Genomic DNA, 27,543 nt, shown 5'->3' with positions numbered 1-27,543 from the left:
TATTTGTAAGGCCCGACAACACACGTCAATGTCCCCATGGGCCAGACACGTCTTCTTTAAACAAGTCAAGAAGAAACATAACAATAAGTCAAGAACAAAACAAGAACACCATAAGGTCCAACCAATTTAAAATAAATGCAAATAAATTATAGAATTTAAAGGACCATATTGGTATGGAGATAAACCTAGATTAAAGGACTACACCGGCATAGTGATGAACCTAGATTAAAGGACCATATTGGTATGGAGATAAACCTAGATTAAAGGACCATATTGGTATGGAGATAAACCTAGTTTAAAGGACTATATTGGTATGGAGATAAACCTAGTTTAAAGGACCATATTGGTATGGAGATAAACCTAGTTTAAAGGACCATATTGGTATGGAGATAAACCTAGATTAAAGGACCATATTGGTATGGAGATAAACCTAGTTTAAAGGACCATATTGGTATGGAGATAAACCTAGTTTAAAGGACCATATTGGTATGGAGATAAACTTAGTTTAAAGGACCATATTGGTATGGAGATAAACCTAGTTTAAAGGACCATATTGGTATGGAGATAAACCTAGATTAAAGGACCTCACCGGTATACAATTTAAAATGTATCTCTTGATTGCGCAAAATAGTTTTTCACCAAATATGGTTGGGGGTAATAATAATAATAATAATAATAGATTGAATTTGTAATGCACTTTGTTCGCTGGGATCCCAAAGTGCAACACTACAGGGTTAAAACATAGTTAAAAAAAATAAAAATAGTTATTAGTAAAACAAATAAAATACAGAATAAAAATAAGATAAAAATAGAACATAGTTAATTAAAAACATAGTATAAACAGACCATTTAAAAACAACAGCACAAGAAAATTTAAATAAAAAGCTAACAGTCAAAGGCCTTTTTGAACAGGTAGGTTTTCAGGCCTGCTTTAAAAGAGTCCAGGCTCTGTGGTGCCCTCAGCTGAATGGGGAGGCTGTTCCACAGGCGTGGTGCAGCCGTGCAGAAGGCTCGGTCACCCATGGTGCAGAGCCGGGTATTGGGTACCTGAAAGAGCAGGCTACCTGCGGATCTGAGGGTGCGGGTGGAGGATTGTGGAGTGATGAGTTCCTGAAGGTAGAGGGGTGCGTGTCCGTTTATGCAGTTATGGGTGATCATTAGGATTTTGTAATTGATCCGGGATGAGACGGGGAGCCAGTGTAGTGAGTGGAGGATGGGGGTTATGTGATCGTGTTTACGGACTCTCATCAGGATCCTGGCAGCGCTGTTCTGGATGTATTGCAGCTTTTGGATGCTCTTGCCAGGAATCCCGACGAAGAGTCCGTTACAGTAGTCCAGTCTTGAGGAGATAAAGGCATGGACAAGCTTCTCTGCATCTGACAGGGTTAGAGTGGGACGGAGTTTTGATATATTTTTTAGGTGATAGAATGAGGTCTTGCAGAGGTGTTTTATGTGGATGTTGAAGGTCAGGTGGGGGTCAAATCGAACTCCCAGATTTGTGACTGAGGGGGATTACCTGGCCGTCAAAGGTGAGATGTGATATGGATGAAGACTGAACCTGGTGAGGGGTGCCAATTAGAAGTGCCTCGGTTTTTTTGCTGTTTAGTTGGAGGAAGTTGCTGTTCATCCATGCCTTTATCTCCCCAAGACAGGTGGTGAGGCATGACAGAGCTGCAGAGGGGTTTGGGGCCGTTTTTATGTAGAGTTGTGTGTCATCAGCATAACAGTGGAAGGACATTCCATGTCTGCCGATGACACGACGGGTAATGTAAAATGGTCAGGGGTAATGTAAAATGTGTGTGCTTATTGGTAAATAGGCTAAAACTCATATTAAGACTGGTATGATCCTTTTAAATCCATAGTTACTGTATGCTCAGGTCGAGGAGTTCAATGCTATTTGGACCATGATTATTGAGGTTAGACCCTTATTTTCAATAATGCCAAGATTACAATGCAAAGATAAACTCGGACACAAATATTAACATTGGTTATAACAATTAGATTCAAAAGCATATTTAAAAAATGTCCCAATGTCATCAGGGAGTCAATATTCAAAATGCTTTGTAGGTAATTCGGAATTGACCCAAGGAACATGTAGTCCTGAGAGCGGGTTTGATAAGCTCCTACATCAAAACCTAGTAGTGAAGTAATGTAATTTGTTTAGGAGCGCTTTGTAAATAAAGTTTATATACAAATGTTGATCTCGCCTCACTAATCCGATAGCTGTCATAAAGTCCTGCTCGCTATTTGGGGTTATCGCAATTTCTCACTTGGACTAAGTCAAGGGGTCCCTGGACATGCAAAATCACGGGGGTGATGGTCCGCCAAATAAAAAATGGCTGCCTTTGACTCTCTAAATAATTAAATAATAGATGTCACTATGAAACTTCCCCAGTTTATTACTTACATAACAACAAATAAAATATGTATTGGAAGTTTTCTGAAATGTTATATTTATACATGCAAAGTAGGCATTACCTCATAAAACATGCGCTAATTTACATATACTGACTTTTTTTGTTTACGAGAGTAAATACACATGTAATACCTCCATTTTGCATGATTCTTGGCTGGTTGTGACCTTGAAAGGTTACATAGGATTATATTTAAGTGTACACACACTCAAAATCAGGAGATTTCTGCAGAGCTTCAATGAGTCCACCTGGGGGTGCCACTGATCCTCAGTGCTGTCAACTTTACAAAGAAAAAAGTGAGCTACAGTCAACAGAATTTTTATCATCAAGGACATCATCGGCATGAACAGAAACACACCCATCCCTCAGCAACTAGATAAGTTCTGGGCGTCTGAGGAGAACAAGCTAAATCTGATAACAAGACGAAAGTCTTTCTCTGGTCTGCATCCCCTTAACAATTGTGTGTATTGAGCTGTACTGTATTGTACCCATTCTGCAATCTGTTAATACAGTTTTCAATCAATCAATCAATCAATCTCCAGCTGCTAGTTCGGGACATGGCGTGCTTTCGAGCCTGTGGCAATTCTACCATCCTTGCCAGCTCTCTTGTCTCCAACGATGAGGTGCTCCCAGCAAAGGCGGCTGGTGGTGAAGAGTTCCCGGACCTGTTGAACTGGATCAAGGAGGCTGACACCAGGCTGGTGGTGCATGTCGAGTGGGCTGTCTCTGTGAAACAGTGCAAGAGTGTGGTTGTAGTGTCCAATGACAGACACCTTTGCATTGCTGCTACATTATACTCCATACTTCGAAACACTGGGAATGGAGAATCTGGCAGCAGTATGGCACTGGTGAGAAACGTCGGATGCTCCCACTCCATCAAGCCATTTCAAAACTAGGTGTGCCACTGGCCAAGGCGGTGATCAAGGCACACATACTCACTGGAGATGACTGCATGAGCAAGAAGGTGGGGACCAAACATGCAGCGTTGGTTTCTGACCCAGTGCAGTATCTGACCCACTTTGGGGAGGCGGACACCTTGTCAGAGTAGGATACAGAACTTGCAGAGAAGTACTTAGTACGCGTCTGGGCAGGGGCCAGGTCAAGTACGGCTGCTGAAACGTGTGATGACCTCAGGGGAGAGATGTACACCAGTGCCAGTGCTGGGATTGACGCTCTCCCCCCTACAACCAGTGTTGTCAGAGGCCATATCAAACGAGGCGCCCTTCTTGTGCACAGGGCCTGCAAACTGCTGACAACAGCCAAAGAATGTGGGAGGAAAGAAGAGCCTCTGGAGCATGGATGGGAGGAGAACTTCGGCACACTCCTGCCATCAAAATGTATGAAGCCCCTCTCACCAAGTCTTCTCACAAAATGCACATGTAAAGGCAGGTGTGACACCCGACGCTGTGGCTGCCATGCTACAGGAGTTTGCTGCACTACATTCTGCCACGGAAGACGTCTCATCGCGGTGATTGCGGGGCTATATCTATATTCTATATTATAGCTATGGAGACAATACTATTGCTCATTTGACCGTAACTATCCGTCGTTCAACATGTAAAAATAATAAAAATTTTCATGTATACGTTTGCGTGTTATCCCGTTGTGAATATTGTATAGTTTCAGAGTGATCCTGGCTAATTCCTGGGAACTGCTTTATGGAGCGATATGTGAATTTTGCTAAATGCGCTCGCGTTACTTGATGCTCTGATCGTCAGCAACGGCATTCGTTTTTAATACTACATACTAGGGGTGTAATGGTACATGTATTCGTCCCGCAAATATACAGTACGGGCTTCACGGTGCGGTGTGTGCAGCCAATACGAAGAATACGTGTCATACCACTAGTGAAACTAGGGTTGCACATTTTACAAATCTATGCTCAATATTTTTACTTTACTTTACACTGGCTTACATTGATCTTTAACGTTGAATATTAAGCTTGTATTGCCAAATGTAGATGATGAATAAAACGTTGAAGCTTGCACACTGACGCGGACAGAACAAATTTACAACGCACTGACACTCGGTTCTCCCCTCCTCCGCTCCCGTTTACTACACAGCCTAGGTGTCCCTAAAACAAAACCATTCATGAATTATTATACGGTATGTTTGTAACACAGCAGGGTCATTAAAGTTTTACAGTTTTCTTTAGTTTTCTTGTTTGCCCAATAATGGTAACCAATGGAAAGACACACACACACACGCTGACTTTCTCCGTGGACTTTCTCAGTCACAGCTGATAAAATCTTTAAAAGAAAGCACTACATACTTTTGGACTGATCATCTGAGCTCCTCTCCAGTTGCTGCTACTGTGTTTAAATCCCAAATATTGATAAATCCTCTGCCATTGTTGTGTAACATGTCATCTGAATAAATACAAACTGCAGAGGACCATGATGGCCCATTTTTACACGGCCATCATTGAGTCCATCCTCACCCACTCCATCATCTCCTGGTTCCCCGCTGCAGCGGCAAAAGATCTCGCCAAGCTGCAGCGGGTGATTCGCTCCGCGGAGAGGGTGATCGGCTGTCCCCTGCACGACTCCAGGGCGCTGAAGAGGGCAAGGAAGATCATGGCCAACCCCTCCCACCCCGGACACATCCTCTTCACCCTGCTCCCCTCTGTGAGAAGGCTGAGGATCCCAAAGGCCGTGAAAGCTCGTCACAGACTGAGTTTCTTCCCTTCAGCCGCCAGGCTGATCAATGCCTCAGGCCCCCCCCCCCTCCGCTCCCAAGTGACACTGGCACAATGACACTGTACTGTACTGCACTGGTCTTTACTGGAACTCTGCACTTTATATATATATGTATTTAAATTATTAATCCTCCACTGCACAGTTTTTTTGTCCTGTGTCTGTGTTGGTGTTGATGTTACTGTGAAAAAAAAGAAATGAAAAAAAAATGCATACACCGTAATGTCGCAACAATTACCATATGTGTTTTACACAAACGGCTGAATAAAGGAATCCGAATCTGAATCTGTTCTAGTCTTCTTCAGTCTCGGCTTCACATGAAGTTAAATCATCTCTACAAGTGAAACTGAAACTAAGTTATTGCATAAGTTGTTAAGGGGGCAGTAGGCAATTAATTTACTCATTAGATGCCTGAACACAATTATAATTTTTTTCCCTGTCGTACCGAACCGTGACACTAATAGCGAGGTACGTACCGAACCGTGGCTTCTGTGTACCGTTACACCCCTACTACATACTACATTGATCGGCTGGATCGATATGAAATCATTATAGGATCATGGTGGAATTGACGTCAGATAGTCCTTACCTTTGATCAGGGTTATTCCAAAAAGAATATTCCAATTGTCTGATCGCGATTTCCAGTATTGATGTCCATCGGGTCCCCGACATAATCTGGCACAAGTAACACATGCATCGAGGGGCAATGGACGCGTTCCATGGGGGACCCTGATGTAAACAAGACGAAAGTCTTTCTCTGGTCTGCATCCCCTTAACAATTGTGTGTATTGAGCTGTATTGTAGGGGTGGGACGATACATCGATCCAGATCGATATATCGATCTATTATCAATGATCAAATAGGATCGATGCAACATAAAAAGATTGATTCATATTGCGATACTCTTATTTTGAAAATCCCCTGGTGAGCATATCCGCCCGGCCGCAACAACAACAGTAGCTCAGCGTGTAGATGTTAAAGCAGGGCTCCAGAGTCCGCCTATTTTGCGACCCGAAGTAAGTGCCTGTTTATTTTTTTCCCACAACGGGTCAAATTCATCGAACATGCTTTGCATCCTTGCCATTCCTTTATGCCCACGTTGCGTTAAATACTGAAATTAACATTGCGTTAGCGTAAGCTAACTAAGCTAAGCTGATCAGAGCCATATAGAGAGAACAGCAGAGGTCCACTGGGGAAGGGGGGGAGTGGCATTCTCTCTGTGTGTGTCTGCGTTTGGGAGAGGAAGGGGTTTTAGGTTGCGTGTTGTGAGTTCCAAAACATTTTACTTAAAGTTTAAAGCTGAATTTATCAAAGCGTGGCACTTTACAGTGAACAGGAGGTCTATTTGTATTAAAAACAATAAATTGTTTTTCATTTAAATGTCTGGAAGAGCTCAAAAATAAAAATGTCAAATGATATTTCCGTTGCCTTTTTTGAGTTGATCTAAATGTTACTGAATGGGCATATAATATCATCTCATATCGATCACACTCACAGGCACCTGAATCTAATCGAATCGTGGCAGACTTTGTGATATCGGCAAATATCGTATCGTTGTCCAAGTAATCGATATCGTATCGTGATGAAACTGGTGATTCCCACCCCTACTGTATTGTACCCATTCTGCAATCTGTTAATAAAATGTTCAATCAATCAATCAATCCAATGTGCTCGGATGAACCGCTAGACTTGCCTGGACCAAAATGCTCCACCCGGACGACATTAGATGTGACACACAGTCTGGAACAGGGTTTCAAAAGGTGGGCGATACTGCCACCTTGCAGGATCTGGCCGGTATTGCACTCTCGGGGTCTCAGTATGGCTTTTAACGGTAACATAGAGGTCCGTGACACTGAATAGAATATTAACATAGAAAAAAAGGAAACGGACCAAATGACGTATAAGTACGTGATTGCCGTTCAACGGTTGGCGAACGTATATATATGTGATTGGCGCAGATTGAGTTAAGAGTCGAAGGCAGCCATTTTTTATTTGGCGACTGGGAGGAGAACTGGCCACTGTGGCGGACCATCACCTCTGTGATTTTTCATGTCCAGGGACTTAGTCCAAGTGAGAAATTGTGTCAACACCAAATTGCGAGCAGGACTTTATGGCAGCTACAGGAGAACACAGACAAGCAAGCAAACATTTTCATATGTATCATTAATAAATCTAACAGCAGAGTGATAGCATCTTAAGATCTTAACACATTAATTGCCAAAAACAAGAATTCTTGTTTCTGTGCCCCAACCGTTCAGTGCCATAAACGAAGATTCTCGTTTCTGGGTCGTTTTTCCTTTTATTTTTATTTTTTTAATACCCTATTCAATCTCGGGGAGCTGTGTGTGGAATCCTAAGGTGCAGTACCGGCCGTATCCTACCAGGCGGCGGTATCGAGCACCATTTCTAACATTGTATCCTGGGCTGTGGGATGACCACAGGTCTCGGATTTAATTTTTTCTTCTCGGGGAGGCGCACAGTTCTGCCGGTTATATTGAAGCCCGTCATCTATGCCCGATCCGTATGGTATGGTCGTTTATGGCGTCGAGCAAATGGGCATTGGATCTACCAGATGGCGATCAAGAAATTGGAATATTCTTTTTGGATTACTCCCGGCCAAAGGTAAGGGCGATTTGACATCAATTCTAGCTTGATCCTGGAATGCTTTCATAGCGATCGGGCTGATAACCGTTTTTAGTAGGGATGGCCGATATTATCGGCCGACCGATATTATCGGCCGATATCGGCAGTCAAATGTGATATCGGAAAATATCGGTATCGATAATTAAAAAAAATAAAAACTAACAATATTGCATCCAGTGAAATTATTAATTACCTAAAATTATTCCGTTTTTTTGGGGGGGAAACCCTGCATATATCGGTATCGGTTGATATCGGTATCGGAAATTAAGAGTTGGACAATATCGGAATATCGGTATCGGTAAAAAAGCCAATATCGAGCATCCCTAGTTTTTAGTGTTCAATGCGAATGCCGTTACTGACGATAAAATAATCAGAAACGACCCCCCCCCCCTTTCTTGCATTCATGATGGAACATAATACATATATTGTAGATTTGAATCCGGAACAATAGCGGGTTCAGGCAAGGAACGCTAGCGTCTACAATGTAATCGACGTGTAGGGCTATAACTCAGCATTTCGTGAATTACGCTAGACCGCTCTGAAACCATACTTATATTCACCATGGTATAACACAGGAATGTATGGATGGACTTTTTTTTCTTTTTTGCATCTTGACCGGGAGAAACCCAGTGTCAAATGACTATAGTACTGTATCCATAGCTATAATATAGAATATGGTTATAGCTCTACAAACAAGGTGACCGATTACATTGGTTTAATGGGTGGCATGAGGCAATGCCTTCCCGGAAGAGGCGTGGCACGGCATGTGTAACTGAGGGGTACAATTCCCTGACTGTATTACTAGATATGATACTTACTACCACTACCTTTGTACTTAATATTCGGCCACCCAGTACACGGCATAAATATATTATGATGAACACTGTCACGTAGATGAAACGGATCCAACACAAATGTACGAATTAGAAATAGGTCTTTATTTCTACACAGCGATGGTGTGTAGAGCAAGCACTTAATCAAATCAATCACATTTATGAATGGGAATTAGTATGCACTTTTATGGCAAGAGTATTCGTCGGTATATCAATAGAGAATGTCCAATCTCTGAAGGCGCAGGTGGTACATATACGACCTGGAATAGTTTAAGGAATAACAGCAATGATACTTTAATGATTATATACTGGATACACTAGGGGGGGTTAATCCGGTCGCTTGTAAGCCGACAGGAGTAGGAAGGGGGGGGGGTAGAATCCGGCTGCCTCATCCGGCCAAGGGTATCCCAGGTGAACCCACTGTAGTGCCGTTCAATGCGCCGGCGATCCTTGGACCACAGATGAAAGCAGGTGGACTCTTTGTGGGCCGGCGTCATCCGGTCCACGGAGGAGAGACGTGAAGCGACCTCGTCTTGCAGAGCGTCTCCTCACCTTGCGTCCTCTCCAGGGGGGGGGGGTTCCAACACACGGCAGTGTCGGGGGTCTTTATCCATGGAATAATCAAAGTATACAAAGCATAATCCGTGCCTGGGAAGGCGGGCTGTCGTCGGTAGAATAATCCGGTATACAGGTCCACTCGCTCGTCGGCTCTGGGGCTCCTCGGGTGCAGCTTCACGTGGGGTCAACCACCCTGGATAAGCAGCCAGTTCTCTGCCCGAAACGATGGGGTACTGACTACGGTAGTATTCTCACCGCACGAAGCACTATATATTAACAGACTATTATTAGCTTAATAGACTACGTCCAACTCGACGATATAGTGCCAAATATGACTATTCAAATATTAATATACACGATGTCTCAATACCGATGGTAGGCGAACTTGGCCTTACTCCCACACGTGGCGTCGCGGGGAGGCTTTACGTCTGTGACTCTATTGGAGGGTAAGAAACTGGACTGAAAAGGAAGTCCTACTTTAGTAGCGCAGTATATATACGCACTATGAACAAATAGTCCCATTAGTGGTGCGGTAGTCAGATTCCTACGCGGAACTAGGACTTGTTCGTACATGTGAGCGGTACGTTTGAACTGGGTCTGAGGGGTATGGCAGCCTGGCACCAAGGTCTCGACCAATAGTAGAATGGAGACTATTATGGGATGTTCAGTAGGCTAGAATGGATATTCAATGCATATTGTACAAGGAATATACAAGGGATATCAGGGAATATTAGAGAATATACAAATACAATTAAATATATATATATAAATAAATATATATATTCGGTTTAATCTGGCCCTTCACAACAGCCACCCCCTGATTGGTCCCAGACCTAATCAGTTAAACAGAGACAGATTAATCGCGTTGTCTATTTACACATAAGGGTTTGCTGTAGGGGTCAGTCAACTTCACAAAGTCATAGGGTTATAGGGTCATGGTCATCATCGATTGTGTCTGGGAGTCGAGGCAGTTCTATGAGCCTCGCCACGGGACGGGTGTAAGTGCGACCCTGGACGAGCACTTCAGCTGCTCGGACCTTGCCGTCGGCACCGGTGATCACTTTGCTTACGCGGCCGGCCGGCCACATAGCTCTGGGCAGTGATTGATCAATAATCATGACGACTGTTCCTTCTGTCAAATTGTCTCTCTCCTTTACCCACTTCTGGCGGGTCTGTAGAGACGGTAGGTAGTGCAGTAGGAAACTGCTCCAAAACTTGTCGGCTAATACTTGGCTGTACCTCCACATTCGTCGGCCGTTCGCTTCTTCAGGCCGGTACATTGTCTGGGGTAATGCAGGATCTAGCCGCCCCATCAGGAGTGTGTTGGGGTCTGCGGAGATAACAGTGCTCAATCCACAGAACACAGACTTCTTATTTTCCACCTCCTCTGGACTTGCTTCCCTCGGGATAGGCATGGGCCACTGTCCTTCCGGGAGTCTTAGGAATGCGGGGCCGTCACTGTAGACATTGCGACGGGTGAGGTCATCCAGGGGCATCCCCCGGGTGATGACGTCAGCTGGGTTCTGTTTTGTATCAACGTAGCGCCACTCTGTTTCTCCGGTTAACTCTTCGGTTAAGTCTTGAATCTCGGTGACTCTGACTCCCACGAAGACTTTGTACTTGCATGAGTCCGATTTGATCCAGGCGAGTACCGTCGTGGAATCTGACCACAGGATTGTTCTAGACACCGGTATGGTGAGCTCACGTTGGATGAGCGTGGCTAGGTGCGCTCCGGCTAGGGCTGCGCAGAGCTCTAGACGTGGGATAGATTGTTGCTTGCGTGGGGCTATTCTCGAGCGGGCGAGGACAAATGCTGTGTAGATCTCTCCCCCCTTCTCTTGGGCCCGCAAGTAGGCTACTGATCCGTATGCGACCTCTGAGGCGTCACTGAAGACGTGTAAGTCCATTTTACATGTCTCTGGCCTCACCGTGGGTGGGAAGTAGCTTCGGCGCATATTAACGCCTGGGAGTGAGTGGAGCTCCATCTCCCACTCTCTCCAGGTGGATGCAAGGTGTGCGGGAATGGGGTCGTCCCAGCCCTGGTCCTTGTCCCACAATGCTCGTACAATCATTTTTGCCCTGGTGGTGTACGGTAGAATACATCCTAGCGGGTCATATTGTCGGGCGAGTGTTGTGTACACACTCCGTCTGGTGGTCGGCGCCGCCGCCGGCCTTCCCTGCTCCATAGTCAGGGGCTTGTGTCTGTAGTGAAGCGAATCTGTTTTGAATCGCCACACCAATCCCAGGGTCATCTCCTGGGCTTCTCCCGGGATTGTAGCCATCCAGGTCTCGCTGCTGGCTGCCTTGTCCTCGGAGGAGAGGCTGCGCAGTACTTGCGGATCGCTGCTGGCCCACTGCCTGAGATCAAAGCCGCCTTTGATCAATGAGGCGCGGAGTTTAATCAGGAGAGCCTCGGCTTCTTCCTGGGTTGAAAGGCTTTGTAGACAGTTGTCTACGTAGAAGCTGTTCTTTATGCTGTGTCGGACCTCTTCGTCCGCTGCTGGGTCCTCTGCTACATGTTTCTGTAGTGCAAATGTAGCACAGCAGGGGCTGCACGTCGTTCCGAAGGGGAGGACTTCCCATTGGTAGATGGCTGGGTGCTCATCTCCTGGCTTCTCTCTCCATAGGAACCGTAACAGGGGCTTGTCCGCCTCTACTAATCTCACCTGCAGGAACATTCCTTTAATGTCCCCGCTGATGGCCACCCTTTCCTGGCGGAAGCGGAGTAGAACGCCGAGTAGGGAGGGGCCGAGTGTGGGACCGGGCAGTAACTCTTTATTCAGATTTTGGGATCCGATCTGGTAGCTGCAGTTAAATACTATGCGGTCTTTACCGTTGTGATGGACCTTGTGGTGAGGCACGTACCACGATTCAGTGGTCTGGTCAGCCTCTTTAATGTCCATCTTTGTGACGTGTCCCGCTGTGATGAGCTTCTCAATCTCAGCGCGGTATACACTCTCTTGGGCGGGGTTCTTGGCTAAGCGCCGCTCCGTGTTCAGCAGGTACCGTTCTGTGGCGTCTGTCTTGGCGTGGAAAGTAGGCATTCCTTCTCGCCGCAGGAGTGGCGTGGCGTATCTCAACACGCCGTTGACCGGGACTCTCTTGGTCCCTGTCTCGAGGAGGTGAATGGCGTAAATGTCATCTTTAGAGCGAATGTCTTTCTTTCCGTTCTTAAAGGGCATTTGTTCCAAGGTCCATAGCCGCTCTACGTGTTGCAGGAGTGCGGTTTCTCCCTCTGTGACTCGGGAGTGGAGACATCTAGTGGCTGTACTTCGGTTGAGAGATTTGGCGAGCGGGCCTTGGAGAGTCCATCCCAAACGGGTCTCGACTGCTGCAGGACAGCCTCGGGGTCCGGTATGAACCCGGTCCATCGGGACAATGAGGTCTGCATGGTCGGAGCCCATCAACAGGGTCGGCACAGCACTGTCTATGAGCGGGATCGGCAACCTGCGCAGATGTGCATATTTCTCCACCAGCTTGGCGACGGGGCATGCGCACCGCGACAGTCCCACTTCCTGGCTGGCGAAAGCGTCTGCAATCTGGCACCGTCGCTCAGGCCGGCCGCCCGCCGCGACAGAGAACGAGACACTCTCGCCCTTCATCGTCCTCAAATCTCGTCCCACTGTCCGAACCGTCACCTGGGTTTCGCTTCCCCGCAGCCCCAGCTGGGCCGCAGCGGAGGCGAGCAGAAGGGTCTTCTCTGACCCGTCATCGAGGACGGCGTAAGTGTCCAGGACTTTATTCTGGTAGCTTAGTGTCACACGCACTACTTTTAGGAGTACTCGGGCTCCACTGCTGCTGGCGGGATCGATGTACATGACGCTCGCTTTGCTGCTGGATGGTGCGGGTGAAGGGCGCCGTCTGTTACTGTCGTGAAGTATGTCCAGATGGGCTCCATCGCACTTGGTGCACCTTTTCTTTAAGCGGCATTCGGCTGCCATGTGTGAGCGCGCACAGCGAAAACAGCGCTTGTTGGACTTTATCCATTGACTTGCTTCCTCCGCGTTTAGCTTGGGGAAGGAGTCACATTGCGCTAGCCAGTGTTCTTTCTCACAGTAGGGGCACACTATCTTCCACTTCTCCGTTCTGGAGGGGGTACTGTGGCTCCTGCTGCTCGGTACTGACTCCGATTGGTGCATCACAGTCACCGATCTTCTTCCATCATTTAGTCGTCTGGTTCCTTCTCTGGAGCCAGGGGTGCTCCGTCCGAATGTATCTAGCCGTAGGCTGCTGACTTCTCTCGCCAGGAAGTCTGCTAGATCGAGGAGGTTCGGTTCGGGGCCATTCGGGTCTCGGTGGTCCCTCTGTCGCCTAAAACGCTCCTGTCGAGCGGGCGGCAGCTTCTCCAAGATCCTTTCCACATTTGAGTTGCCCATACCTCTGGTCCAATGCTACCAGCGCTGCTGTGTATGGGGTGGTGGAAGTCGCGTAGGCGAGCGCTATATTATGTGCGCGGGGCACCTTTAAGTGCTTCAGTAGGATGGCGTATTTATGGTGTTCATCCAATACATCCACCAACATGGTCTCCAGACACATGCGGAGTTCCGTATACTGGGCCCGGTTCTCTTGGGTGAAGTCGGGTACCATAGGCGGGCCAATGTATGACGCTGACTGTGGATACATCGGCGAGCGTTGGGGGAGAGGCCTCCTAGGCGAGTCTCCTCCCGCTCCTTGGTATGGGCTGGTACCGGCAGTGTACCATGGCCCGCTTGTCCAGGTGCTGTTCCTCGGTGCGGGTCGTGCGTCGTGCTCACCCGTGTATAGAGTCGGGGGTCTGTAGCGCAGCTCCGCGGGAGTATAGCCTGGGCTGTACCGGACCTCCTGGTCCGGTAGAGTACTGTGCTGTCGTCGGGCGTGGTTCTCCTCCTCTTCCTCTTCGTCTTCAGTTAGGTCATCCAGTGCTTGTAGTCTCTGGTTTAGCCTCTCCACAGGATATGCTGCTCCTTCCCGGTTGCTAGGTCTCGCTTGGACCGGTGGGGGGAGGTGGTCTGTGGGGGGTATAGACCTCGTCTGTTGGTCAAGTTCAGGGTTGTTTACTCGGCTAGGGGATGCCGCCCTGGAGGTGTGTCTAGACGAGTTCCTGGAGCCTCTGGCGGAGGGAGAGGGTGTTGTCCGTCTGATCAGCTGTTCTATTAGTTTGATCAGCTGTTCTATTAGTTGCGCTTGCTGTCTGTCGCGCTCTGCGTCCCGTAGAGCACCAGCAGCTGCTCGCTGGCTGTCTGCTCGGTCTCGGGCCACATTCTCTTCTCTCTGAATGCGTCTTAGTTCTAGACGTATATGCTCTTCTTCGCTCCGCTGCTGGATCTGCAGTCGGTCGCGTTCAGCAGCGGCGTTCAGGCTGATGAGGAAGGCCTGCTGTAGGGTCCTCTCTGCCTCGCTGGGAGAAGGCGGTTGTATAGGGGAGCCTTCCCTCGGGGTACTCCTTGCGGAGCCTTGGAGCTCTATCTCCACGGTGCTCTCCCCGTCTTCTTCCGTGCCGAGTTCTCTCTCGGTAGCGTTGTATTCCTCCCGGGACTCATCGGGGACTACTTCTTCAGTACTGGCGGGGTGTGAAGTCATGTCTGGTTCCCACTGGTCCCCACCGTGAACTTGGTCAGTTACATTAGAGCCCGTAGGGGCCTCTATGGTCGGGGTAGTCTGGGCGTTGGGGTTAGACATACTTTTACTTTCTAGTTTTACCGCGTTTACTGTTAGTAGAAGACTAGGTTGTTGACTGACAGCGTAAGCCTCTAAGTACTGAGGGAGCCGTCGTTCGCGCTGCGGGCGTTGGTTAGGAGGATCGTTTCGTGGAGTGTTCATCATAGGCCATTTCAATATTAATAATACTATATTAATATTACACTAATTACCCTCCGGCTCGAAGGACCAATGGTCACTGAGGGGTACAATTCCCTGACTGTATTACTAGATATGATACTTACTACCACTACCTTTGTACTTAATATTCGGCCACCCAGTACACGGCATAAATATATTATGATGAACACTGTCACGTAGATGAAACGGATCCAACACAAATGTACGAATTAGAAATAGGTCTTTATTTCTACACAGCGATGGTGTGTAGAGCAAGCACTTAATCAAATCAATCACATTTATGAATGGGAATTAGTATGCACTTTTATGGCAAGAGTATTCGTCGGTATATCAATAGAGAATGTCCAATCTCTGAAGGCGCAGGTGGTACATATACGACCTGGAATAGTTTAAGGAATAACAGCAATGATACTTTAATGATTATATACTGGATACACTAGGGGGGGTTAATCCGGTCGCTTGTAAGCCGACAGGAGTAGGAAGGGGGGGGGGGTAGAATCCGGCTGCCTCATCCGGCCAAGGGTATCCCAGGTGAACCCACTGTAGTGCCGTTCAATGCGCCGGCGATCCTTGGACCACAGATGAAAGCAGGTGGACTCTTTGTGGGCCGGCGTCATCCGGTCCACGGAGGAGAGACGTGAAGCGACCTCGTCTTGCAGAGCGTCTCCTCACCTTGCGTCCTCTCCAGGGGGGGGGGGTTCCAACACACGGCAGTGTCGGGGGTCTTTATCCATGGAATAATCAAAGTATACAAAGCATAATCCGTGCCTGGGAAGGCGGGCTGTCGTCGGTAGAATAATCCGGTATACAGGTCCACTCGCTCGTCGGCTCTGGGGCTCCTCGGGTGCAGCTTCACGTGGGGTCAACCACCCTGGATAAGCAGCCAGTTCTCTGCCCGAAACGATGGGGTACTGACTACGGTAGTATTCTCACCGCACGAAGCACTATATATTAACAGACTATTATTAGCTTAATAGACTACGTCCAACTCGACGATATAGTGCCAAATATGACTATTCAAATATTAATATACACGATGTCTCAATACCGATGGTAGGCGAACTTGGCCTTACTCCCACACGTGGCGTCGCGGGGAGGCTTTACGTCTGTGACTCTATTGGAGGGTAAGAAACTGGACTGAAAAGGAAGTCCTACTTTAGTAGCGCAGTATATATACGCACTATGAACAAATAGTCCCATTAGTGGTGCGGTAGTCAGATTCCTACGCGGAACTAGGACTTGTTCGTACATGTGGAGCGGTACGTTTGAACTGGGTCTGAGGGGTATGGCAGCCTGGCACCAAGGTCTCGACCAATAGTAGAATGGAGACTATTATGGGATGTTCAGTAGGCTAGAATGGATATTCAATGCATATTGTACAAGGAATATACAAGGGATATCAGGGAATATTAGAGAATATACAAATACAATTAAATATATATATATAAATAAATATATATATTCGGTTTAATCTGGCCCTTCACAACAGCATGTGTTAAGGGTGGTAACAGCGGCATGTCTATATATTATGACGCCATACTCCAAGACCGAGAGTAATACAGTAGATAGTTGTCTATAGTAGAGTAGGACGTGAGAGAAAGCTGCTGCTAGTACAGGCTTGTACATTCTGAAATCCGCACCAGAGCTTCAGGAGGGAACAGTGGTCACATGGGAGGCTCATCATAATAAGACCAGCATACATGTGTTACATACATGTGTTCCTCCCACAGATTATCCTTAAGTGGGGGTGGGGAACTATTGTACCCAAGCTTTAGTCTATGAATAATAGTGACATTTTACAGGACATGAAGCAGGTCAAGTAAAATAACCTAGCCACTGCTAAATAATAAGAAAAATAAATCTCATTGAAGACGGAGGCTACAAACGTTTATCTGTTCAGTGTGACAAAGACTGAGTTGCTGCATCTCATACATTTCAAGGCAAACCCATCACGTATATACTGTATCTTATGGTAAATGTGGGGGAAACAGTGATTTGGTTCATTTCCCAGTTCCCAGGATATATGTACGCTCCTCCTCTGTAAATGTGAGAGGAAAACGCATGATTTGAATGTACTCCCACGCCTGAGTCAGCGGCACGTTGAGTGCACGTTTAGTTTCTGATGAATAATTGAAACCGATTACATCAGGATATCGACCACCAAAGCTTTGCTTAGCAGGTGATCTCTATTAATCTAGGGTAGGGTTGGGTCTCCAGTGAGGTTAGGGTTGAGGTTTATAAACAAAGTGAGTAAATATGTGGAGAATTGATTCAGATTAGGGTCTGAATAAACCATCAAGTGTTCACTGTAGTAGAGCCTTTTTAATATATTATTTGCCTCAAATGATCTCACATTTACCGATTTGACAGGGATCCCAAGGAATGTGCAAAATCACCATTACATGTGCACTTATCATAGTAGTGGTTCGACTGGGTTTTTCAATGGCAGATGGCGATATAGAGAGCAGGGCAGCCGGTGGCCGATATACAGTACAGTATATAATCTTTTTGCCTCTGATTAAAATATAACAATTTAATATTAACACTTTAATCGCCGGAGACACTGTTCAGCGTCTTTCCCCGCCATGCTTATTCTGCCGAAGACGCTGGACAGCGTCTTTGATATCAATATTTCAAAAATCTGTGATCGAAATCTTATTTCTCCCCCGGAGACATTATATGTACTGGTGAGCCCCTCTCAATTCTCCAACGGTTCAAGAGTGCCATCTGGTGGCCGATCGGCCGCTCGCCCAAACAGGAAGTGATGTGGATGAAGTGGTGCTCACCCATATTTCGTCCGGGCACTCGCTATCATTAGCAGGACTCCATCTTGACACAATGGATGTCGATCGGTTGCAAATAACTCGATAAACAACATGATTTGGACGTATATACTATTATACAACCTGGAAATGGATCGGATATTTCGACATCCCATAATAGAAACATTTCTGTTCCACGCTCATCTCCCAACGTCGCGAGGAAGCTACGGTGAGTTTCAGCGTTATTTTTTAATGTCTTCGATACTAACTGGCTGCTCTAATGATCATATCACCCACACTAGATGAATGATATAACGTTGCCCACGGAATTATAAACGACCCCCCCCCCCCCCCCCCATCCGGTCAACATCAGATCATACGTAGTAACTCCTAGAAGCACGTCCAGTTGACATTTTTTTATCTCGCACAGATTCCTACCAAACTGTATTTGATCATCAATATAATGCATTTAGGGCTATAAATCAAGTTCTGGAGAAAGCTGCAGAAAACGATAAAAACATACTTATACTTTAGACCGTATTTTAGTATGAATATGTGAATGAAAAAGTATAACGTTGCTACACCCTGAACAATAGATATAGGACGTTGAATGGGCCATAGTAATGTCAATTTAGCAATACAATTTAAAAAGTTATAGCCCTGCAAAGAAGGGGAACTTCTCCATGTTAAATAGGGCTGGCGAGGGATGGTAAATTATGAATTTAACCCCGGCGATCAAAGTGTTAATAACATGAGACACAAAATTGCTGAACTTAAATGAACATTTATTTAACACTAATGTTATTGTCTGAACGGCTAGGATTTCTGTAATAGTATGTATAGTATAGTTATCTCATGTATGTTGCACATTGTTGAAAGAAATCAGTGTTTTTCAATGTACATTTGGTTTATAACTGATATATAGATATGAGCTTTAAGAGCATCTACTGAGACAGATCTATAGATCTTAATAGCGCTGGCAGGCAGAGGGTGTTGCAGCAGCAGACTGAGATAGAGCTCAGGGCATGCCGAGGTCGCCATCGGCACATAAACAAACTGTTAAGCAGCAAGAGGGGTGGGTCGGAGCGATGGGGAGAGGTTTGACATAATTAGAAACAGCGTTTTATGTGTGTTAAAGGTTGTTACCATGACAGCGCGTCACATAGCGACCGAAGAGAGGCCGGGCCTGTCGTTGCTATGGCGAGAATATAGAAAAGTAAGTTTTCTTCCGGGTAAGGGCAGACTGAGATACGAACCACACAGAAGAGAAGAAGCTTGATCAGAGACTTGGAAGCGATTCCCCCTCCCCTCGTGGGGAAAGGACTGACGTGGCACGACCACAGAGAAGGCTTTGGGATAACAGCCAGGCCGCAACGATCACCGAGCGGGGTAACGGGAGATCATTAGAATAATGAACTTTAGTGTTCCATCAGAGACTTTCGCAGGGACAACACAATCTGATAACATCTGATCTGAGGCTTTTGTTTATGTAATAAACCACGTTTTTCAAGAAAAGGACTACGCGGCCTAGTGTCAAATACTTATGGTTACGGAGTGCATTAAAGGGGAATGACAAAGATTGTATCAGCCAGTATGAGAAGACGAAATAAACACAACGCAGGGTCAGTGGATGGAGAGATGATAACACAAGCCAAACAGATGAAGAAGTGATACTGGCTGATCGATCAGAATCCAACATTGTGCACTGACCTCTGTCCCCATTGAGGCCAAAGATAATTGTGTGGACAATAAAATTGTATTGTAGTGTTTTGTTTATAGGTACATATTGTATTGTAGCTAAAGGTTTTCCACCCTCTCTCTCCTCTGCAGGCTGAGTCTGTCTCCTAGCCCTTCTCCCAAGGTGACGGTCACCAGGATCTCCGGCTCCAGCCACAGCCACAGCAGCCGCCTCCACCAGGTCTCCTCTGCCGTCTCCTCCGCCGTGTCCTCCGCTGTTTCTGCCGTGTCTTCTGCTGCCACCGCCGCTGCCGTCACCACCGCCGCTGTCACCACCGCCGCTGTCACCACCGCCTCCAGCAGCCGCAACTCCTCCGGCGCCACCATCGCCAAGAAGCGCCGCATCAATGACAACGACAGCGAGACGTCCAGCCTGGTGGGGGGGGGCATGGTGACCAGGACCCGCATCGCCCAGCAGGCCTCTGCCAGCGGCCGCATCACCGTGGATGAGGTGGACCTGGAGGGCAAATATGTCCGTCTCAGCAACAAGGCTGATGAGGTAATGTGAGCTGGGTGGATGTGTATGAGGTCGTGTGAGCTGGGTGGATGTGTATGAGGTCATGTGAGCTGGGTGGGTGGGTGGATGTGTATGAGGTCATGTGAGCTGGGTGGTTGTGTATGAGGTCATGTGAGCTGGGTGGATGTGTATGAGGTCATGTGAGCTGGGTGGTTGTGTATGAGGTCATGTGAGCTGGGTGGATGTGTATGAGGTCATGTGAGCTGGGTGGATGTGTATGAGGTCATGTGAGCTGGGTGGATGTGTATGAGGTCATGTGAGCTGGGTGGATGTGTATGAGGTCATGTGAGCTGGGTGGATGTGTATGAGGTCATGTGAGCTGGGTGGATGTGTATGAGGTCATGTGAGCTGGATGTGTATGAGGTCATGTAGGGCTGGGCGATATGACGATATTATATAAATATCGGGTACAGTTCATTAACGATACACTTTTTCAACGTATCGTGGATATCGTGATGTTTTGCCCAAGAGGATTGTGTCGCGTCAATCTGTCCACACGTTACTCGTTCATATCTCAGCCTGTGCTGAGATATGCCCATTCCGCGGTCTGTTAATAAAGTTTTCAATCAGACAGATGTATGGAAAGGCTTTTATTATAACATTCGTTGTAGTAAAATCATTATGCCTCATTTAGTCATCCTGTGAAGCACTGGTCTCCTACTCGACGGCCGCGGGGAGCTAACGTTAGTAGCTTTGTTGATGTTCAGCACACGGGACATTCAGGAAGTCAAAAACTAATAACGCTTGCCGATTGGTGCTAAGAACAGCAGGGCGGGTGCAAGCGGTGTGACGTCATTGGCAGACTCGACTGTCAATCAAAATGATTATGTTTCCGTCAGAATGAATGAATGAAAACTGTATTAAAAGGTTGCAGAATGGGTACAATACAGTACAGGAGGATGAAGACCAGAAAAAGACTTTCGGCTTTTTTACATAAGGGTCCTCCATTTTCAATTCATCAAAACATTTAGAGACATACATATATACAGTAGTTTCATAAAAATGCTAAAATGCTATTTATTGATTGATTGATTTAAAACTTTAACATATTGCAGAATGGGTACAGTACAGCTCAATACATACAATTGTTAAGGGGATGCAGACCAGAGAAAGACTTTAGTCTTGTTTACATCAGGGTCCCCCATTTTCAATTCATCATATTTCATATCTAAATCATATAATATCTCATATGCAATATATAATCTAATAATCTAAATCTAATATAAAAATGCTAAATGCATGGGTATTTTATTTTGTCTTTAATGTTAGCTTTCAAACTCAAATACTGTCTTGGTAAGCCTCATAATGAATTGTTTGGGGTAAAAAAGAAAAACATTGTGATGTGTATCGTGTATCGCCGAAAGGTCAGAAAATATCGTGATATCATATTTAGGCCATATCGCCCAGCCCTAAGGTCATGTGAGCTGGGTGGATGTGTATGAGGTCATGTGAGCTGGGTGGATGTGTATGATAGTCATTTTATACATTATTTCATTGTGCTTAACTTCTAGAGATTATTAGTGATATTTAAATTCCCCCAAATGCTCTACGTCCATATAGGGATGGACGGTATGGTCTAAAATGTATATCACGGTATAATATAAGCATAGACGGTAACGGTATATATCACGGTATATTCATTTATCTTAAAATGTCTATATAATGCTTCTGAAGGGGTAAAACACTGGCAGCTATTACTGTACTCTTGTATTACTAGGACATATTTCACATAGTACAGAGGTATTTTAAGAACATTTATTGTGCAAAACTGCAATAGAAAAATGCAAAACCTTTTCTCAAGTTACTTCCATCTCTGAAAAACACTGTTTTCATTAAATACAATCAAATCAAGCGGCACAAAGTGAAAGTAAAAACTACAGCAGGACAGGAGGTTTCTTTCCCTCAAACAACTCAAACACAATACAACTCCAACATAACTTAACTTTAGTGTCTCTCTCCTCCATGATGCAGGATCAGCTGCTGGGTCACTGGCAGGTGAAGCGGCAGGTTGGTACCGATAGCCCCATCGTCTACAAGTTTCCTCCCAAGTTCAGCCTTAAGGCTGGAGGAGCCGTCACGGTGAGCATTCATTCATTCATTCATTCATTCATTCATTCATTCATTCATTCATTCATTCATTCATTCATTTTCATTCAAGTCAGACATAGTCAAATGTATTTGTAGCCCAATATCACAATCCATCTCAACAGGCTTCACAAGCCCACAGTGGAACAACACCCACTGACCTTAACCCTTAATGAAGATGTAACCTATATTGAATGGTTAAATGAAACTAACATAAATGAGCAGTAAAGTAGAAATAACAGTGAATAGATTAAATGCATATATTCACAGACACACACATAGAAGAGCACAGAAATGGAGATGATCCCATTGAAAAATTATTTCAAAGCATAACTATAATAAATAGAAGCAGGCATTTATAGACCTCAGTATGTGCACCGCCATAAAGTGTATTGCAATGTTCTGGAAAAAAGTACGTAGACCAAGCGTTACATACTGGTTAAGATAGATGTTGTCAAGTCTTCCATTAGAAAGATTAACTTATATATTAAAAGCTAAACAACAACAATTTGAGAATATTATGGAGACCCTTCATGGAGTATGTTAAGGGCCTAGATCTAACTGATGACCAAGTGAATGACTAGCTGGGGGTGTGGATTCTGCAGTTCCGACATGTACGTTTTGAATGGAGGATAGAGGATTGCCATAAGATACAACGGGAGAGGCTAAATTGTTTATATTGTATTTTATGTTGTTTTAGATGGATGTCCTGTGAATTGTTTGTTGTTTGCTGTATTGAAATGAAAATGAAAATAAAAACATTGTGGAGGAAAAAAAGATGGAGAATAACTGTCATTATATTACATAATGTACTGGAATGAAACTCTCAACAAGATCCAGCACTGACCCACAGACCTTTGTCCAATTCTAGATCTGGGCCTCAACTGGTGGTGGAACCCACAACCCCCCCGGTGACCTGGTGTGGAAGACTCAGAACTCCTGGGGCACTGGAGACCTTCTTCAGACCATCCTCATCAACGCCAACGGAGAGGTCCGACTCACTCACTCACTCACTCCCTCTTTCACACTCTCTCACACACGGCAGTGTTCGCAGGTGGGAAGCCTGTGGGGTATGAGTCGTGGTCGTTGCAACAGCTGTGCCTGTTCAGTGGGGAAGGGATCTGGGGGAGATGGCGTGAACCTCCACACATGTTACACTCTCCCAGTGAAACTCCTAGATGTCAGGTGACTCCACATGTATCAGAGGAGGCACTCTCCCCAGACCGACAGTAGAGCAGCATGTGGTAGTCTACACCCTCCCCAGACCGACAGTAGGGCAGCATGTGGTAGTCTACACCCTCCCCAGACGACAGTAGGGCAGCATGTGGTAGTCTACACCCTCCCCAGACTGACAGTAGAGCAGCATGTGGTAGTCTACACCCTCCCCAGACCGACAGTAGGGCAGCATGTGGTAGTCTACACCCTCCCCAGACGACAGTAGGGCAGCATGTGGTAGTCTACACCCTCCCCAGACTGACAGTAGGGTAGCATGTGGTAGTCTACACCCTCCCCAGACTGACAGTAGGGCAGCATGTGGTAGTCTACACCCTCCCCAGACTGACAGTAGGGCAGCATGTGGTAGTCTACACCCTCCCCAGACTGACAGTAGGGCAGCATGTGGTAGTCTACACCCTCCCCAGACTGACAGTAGGGCAGCATGTGGTAGTCTACACCGTCCCCAGACCGACAGTAGAGCAGCATGTGGTAGTCTACACCCTCCCCAGACTGACAGTAGGGCAGCATGTGGTAGTCTACACCCTCCCCAGACCGACAGTAGGGCAGCATGTGGTAGTCTACACCCTCCCCAGACTGACAGTAAACAGCATGTGGTAGTCTACACCCTCCCCAGACTGACAGTAAACAGCATGTGGTAGTCTACACCCTCCTCAGACCGACAATAGGGCAGCATGTGGTAGTCTACTCTACACCCTCCCCAGACTGACAGTAGGGCAGCATGTGGTAGTCTACACCCTCCCCAGACCAACAGTAGGGCAGCATGTGGTAGTCTACACCCTCCCCAGACCAACAGTAGGGCAGCATGTGGTACTCTACACCCTCCCCAGACCAACAGTAGGGCAGCATGTGCTAGTCTACACCCTCCCCAGACCAACAGTAGGGCAGCATGTGGTACTCTACACCCTCCCCAGACCAACAGTAGGGCAGCATGTGCTAGTCTACACCCTCCCCAGACCGACAGTAGGGCAGCATGTGATATCATATTATATACATATCCACATGTATATTATATACATATCCACATGTATATTATATACCTATATCCACATATATATTATATACATATCCACATATATATCCACATGTATATTATATACATATCCACATGTATATTATATACATATCCACATGTATATTATATACATACCGGTATCCACATGTATATTATATACATATCCACATGTATATTATATACATATCCACACCTCTGGCCCAACAGTCTGGAGAAAGTTGTCAGAAAGTTGGTTTGAAATGGCTGGTGACACTGTGAGGCATTGCGGAGAAGAGCAGAAGAACAAAGCGGAAAAGCCTCTTGGTGCATAAGAGTGTTGTTTTAAAAAGCCCATTGCTGTAGTGTGGATACCTCCCATTAAGGCAATTATCCTACTTTTCTAACAGAAATGTCTCCAGACTACAAGAGATGACCTCATGCTCGACTGTCGTACACTGTTGTTTTTTTGTGCTGATCATGAACTCTAATGTCCTTTGAACTGTCAATCTGATCGTGGTGCTTTTCTCTCTGGTGTTTTCTAGGAGATGGCCATGAGGAAAGTCACACGCACCCTGTTCCAGGACGACGATGACGATGATGTAAATGTCACTGTTTTTAATACATACTGAATGATGCAGCATCATTTACATCCTCAGACATCATACATTATCCATGGGCAACAAGTCACACCCCTCTGGTAAACTCCAGTGTCTCCATGATGATCAGCAGTGATATATTTGACCCCTTGCACTGAAGATCCATGTAACTGACAGCCCATGTGTTTACAGTTGTAAAGTCGATCGAAAACACTTGCATTGTGAATGTGATACATCACAAGAAATGGCTCAACCTCTACTGTACTTAACTATGTATAAACACAACACTAACTTACCATCTTTAGATGATACTGTTCGAAAACATTGCTCCTCTGAAAACTTAAAAATAGTTCTTATTCTTGGTCTGAGGTACTGAAAACCTGCCATGTCCTCTTGTCGCCCCCTGCAGGGCACTCACAGCATGAGTGGCATAGAGAGTGACTACAACCTGCGGAGCCGCACGGTGATCTGCGACTCGTGCGGCCAGTCGTCGCCTTCCTCGCCCTCCTCGGGCGTGTCCAGTGGCACGTGTGGCAGTGGAGGTGGTCTGCACGAGAGCCTGGTGGGACACTCCTTCTTCATGGGCAACAACCAGCCCAGACAGGTAACAGACGCCATGGTAACGCAGTGTTGAAGCGTGTCTGTCCAACAGTGTTGGTTCACTTTCAATCCAGGTAACTCGGGAAGCAGATTTATTTAGGATTACTAATTTATATATAAAAAAAATGACGTTTTTTTATCTGGCAGGTTTTATCTTATCCAAAAAAATTATTATTATTTTTTTTTATCTCTCTTTCTCCGATTTTCTCTGTTTTCTCCCCATTAGGGATGGGAATTGATCAGATTTTATCGATGCGATTCCATTATCGATTCTGCTTATCGAGCTGATTTTTTATCGATTCCCTTATCGATTCCTGATACATTTATCATTTCAATAAATTTATTGGAAATGCAACAGAACTAAACTGGTTAGAATAACAACATGCAACTTATATATGTATAAATAAAGGCCAGCTCAGTGTTCTCTCTCTGTCTCTCTCTGCAATGAGCATGGCTATTTAGCTAGCTAGCTGCTAACGTTACTTTACCATGTAAATGAATGACTAGGATGCAAAGCACTTTCAGTTTTCACTGCACACACAAAACGGTCGCAATATTGAGCCCTTTAGGTTTTCCTAGTCAAGGAATCAAATAGTCTGCTATGGCTGCATGCGTGGCGCTAACGTTATTGTTTTAAAATGCGCAACTGTCGGAAAAACATGGCATTGATAAGAGGAATCGATAGTCACGGAGGAATGCGATTCCAGGAATCTGACAATTAGGAACTGGTTCCCAATCGATTCCGATTCTCGATTCCCATCCCTACTCCCCGTCCCAATTTAGTTGCTGTGCCAATTCCCCCCCCCCCTCCCCTACCTGGTTGTTGTGCGCATGTTCTCCTACTGGTCGGTACAAGGGAACCCTGAAGTATCCGCACGCTTCCTCCGACACGTGCGGCGACAGCCAGTGGCTCTCTTCTCACCTGGCAGCGAGGGCTCTCATTGGTGAAGTGTAACGCGTGGGAGGTCACGCTGCCTTCCTCAAGTCCTGCCTCTGCTGAGCAAGCGCCCAGACCTGACCTGTAGGCGTCGCTGTCCACAACGCCAGTTTCCCACCCACGGCTTCCCTCCCCCTAACCCAGCCAAACGAGTTAGTATAGCGATCAGCCCAAGCCAAGGTAATGCTGACTCCAGGAGTCGAGACCGCAGTCTCTTGCATTGGTGACGAGCGCAATCTCTGCTACGCCACCTGACCGCCCTCTTATCCAACATGTTAACAAATAATAGAAAATTAATGCTCTGCAGTTCTACAATCAACTGCAGTTTTCCCATTCTGAATCGAAAGTGAATCGACCCCAAACTCTGTTCATTGTTGAGGGCAGGTACAACCATTTAGCTACGCTGGCTAATGCAAAAACACTTTGGTTGTGGTTACACCGCTGTGTTACACATACAAGACCGCTGTACATAGAACAGGGGTGGGCAACTTTGTATATGGTGAGAGCCACTAAATTTCCACACTCAATCTGGGGGGCCGCATTGTTTATCGGCAGTTCCGCCAGTAGTACCCCATCACTCAAATAGCCCATAATAGTCACAGATGTGATAAATAAGGCATATAAACTATTATAATTTGTTGTAACTTTGTTTTTATTCCATTTCAAACACATTTATTAATGCTTAATTTCAACTTTATGAATTTATAAATACAGCTGAATTTGAAAGTATTGCTGTGTAACCCAAATATATACAAAAATTACAAATTATAATTAAGGCTTCCTGCTGCATTTCACTACAACAATAAATCAAAAGTGCAATAATAAATGATTTTGTTAAATGTATAAACTTTTATCCTGCTACTAAACAAAACATTCCTGAGTGCTTCATATCCATAACATGCATTTCAGTGTTATCTGAACACTACAAAAGTAAACAAGTAGCCAAGTGCAATACTCATCAGAATAATGAAATAATTTTTGTGCAATTCTACATGCCTCCCATTGACCCTTTATCAAAGTGGCATGACATTCACCCTCCCCCACAGTGGGTCAATAATGGTTGTCTTTAATGAGACACTTGTGGTCTCTCCTGTTGGCGCACAATAGAAGGAATGTCAACT

General features: G+C 45.8%; 1 protein-coding gene across 1 annotated transcript in view; it reads left to right on the top strand.

The window, feature by feature from the left end:
• Window positions 1-27,543, top strand: part of LOC311245982 (lamin-A-like) — a 99,720-nt gene that overhangs the window by 66,712 nt on the left and 5,465 nt on the right. Inside the window, exons 8-12 of the mRNA XM_084336024.1 lie at window positions 19,554-19,959; window positions 21,949-22,056; window positions 22,934-23,053; window positions 24,832-24,888; window positions 25,295-25,489. Coding sequence (XP_084192150.1) covers window positions 19,554-19,959; window positions 21,949-22,056; window positions 22,934-23,053; window positions 24,832-24,888; window positions 25,295-25,489 — 886 coding nt within the window. The remainder of the gene's footprint in view (window positions 1-19,553; window positions 19,960-21,948; window positions 22,057-22,933; window positions 23,054-24,831; window positions 24,889-25,294; window positions 25,490-27,543) is intronic.

This window comes from Notolepis coatsorum, assembly GCF_963971535.1.
Source record: "Notolepis coatsorum genome assembly, chromosome: 19".
NCBI lineage: Eukaryota > Metazoa > Chordata > Actinopteri > Aulopiformes > Paralepididae > Notolepis > Notolepis coatsorum.
This window is presented reverse-complemented; position numbering and strand designations above follow the sequence as displayed.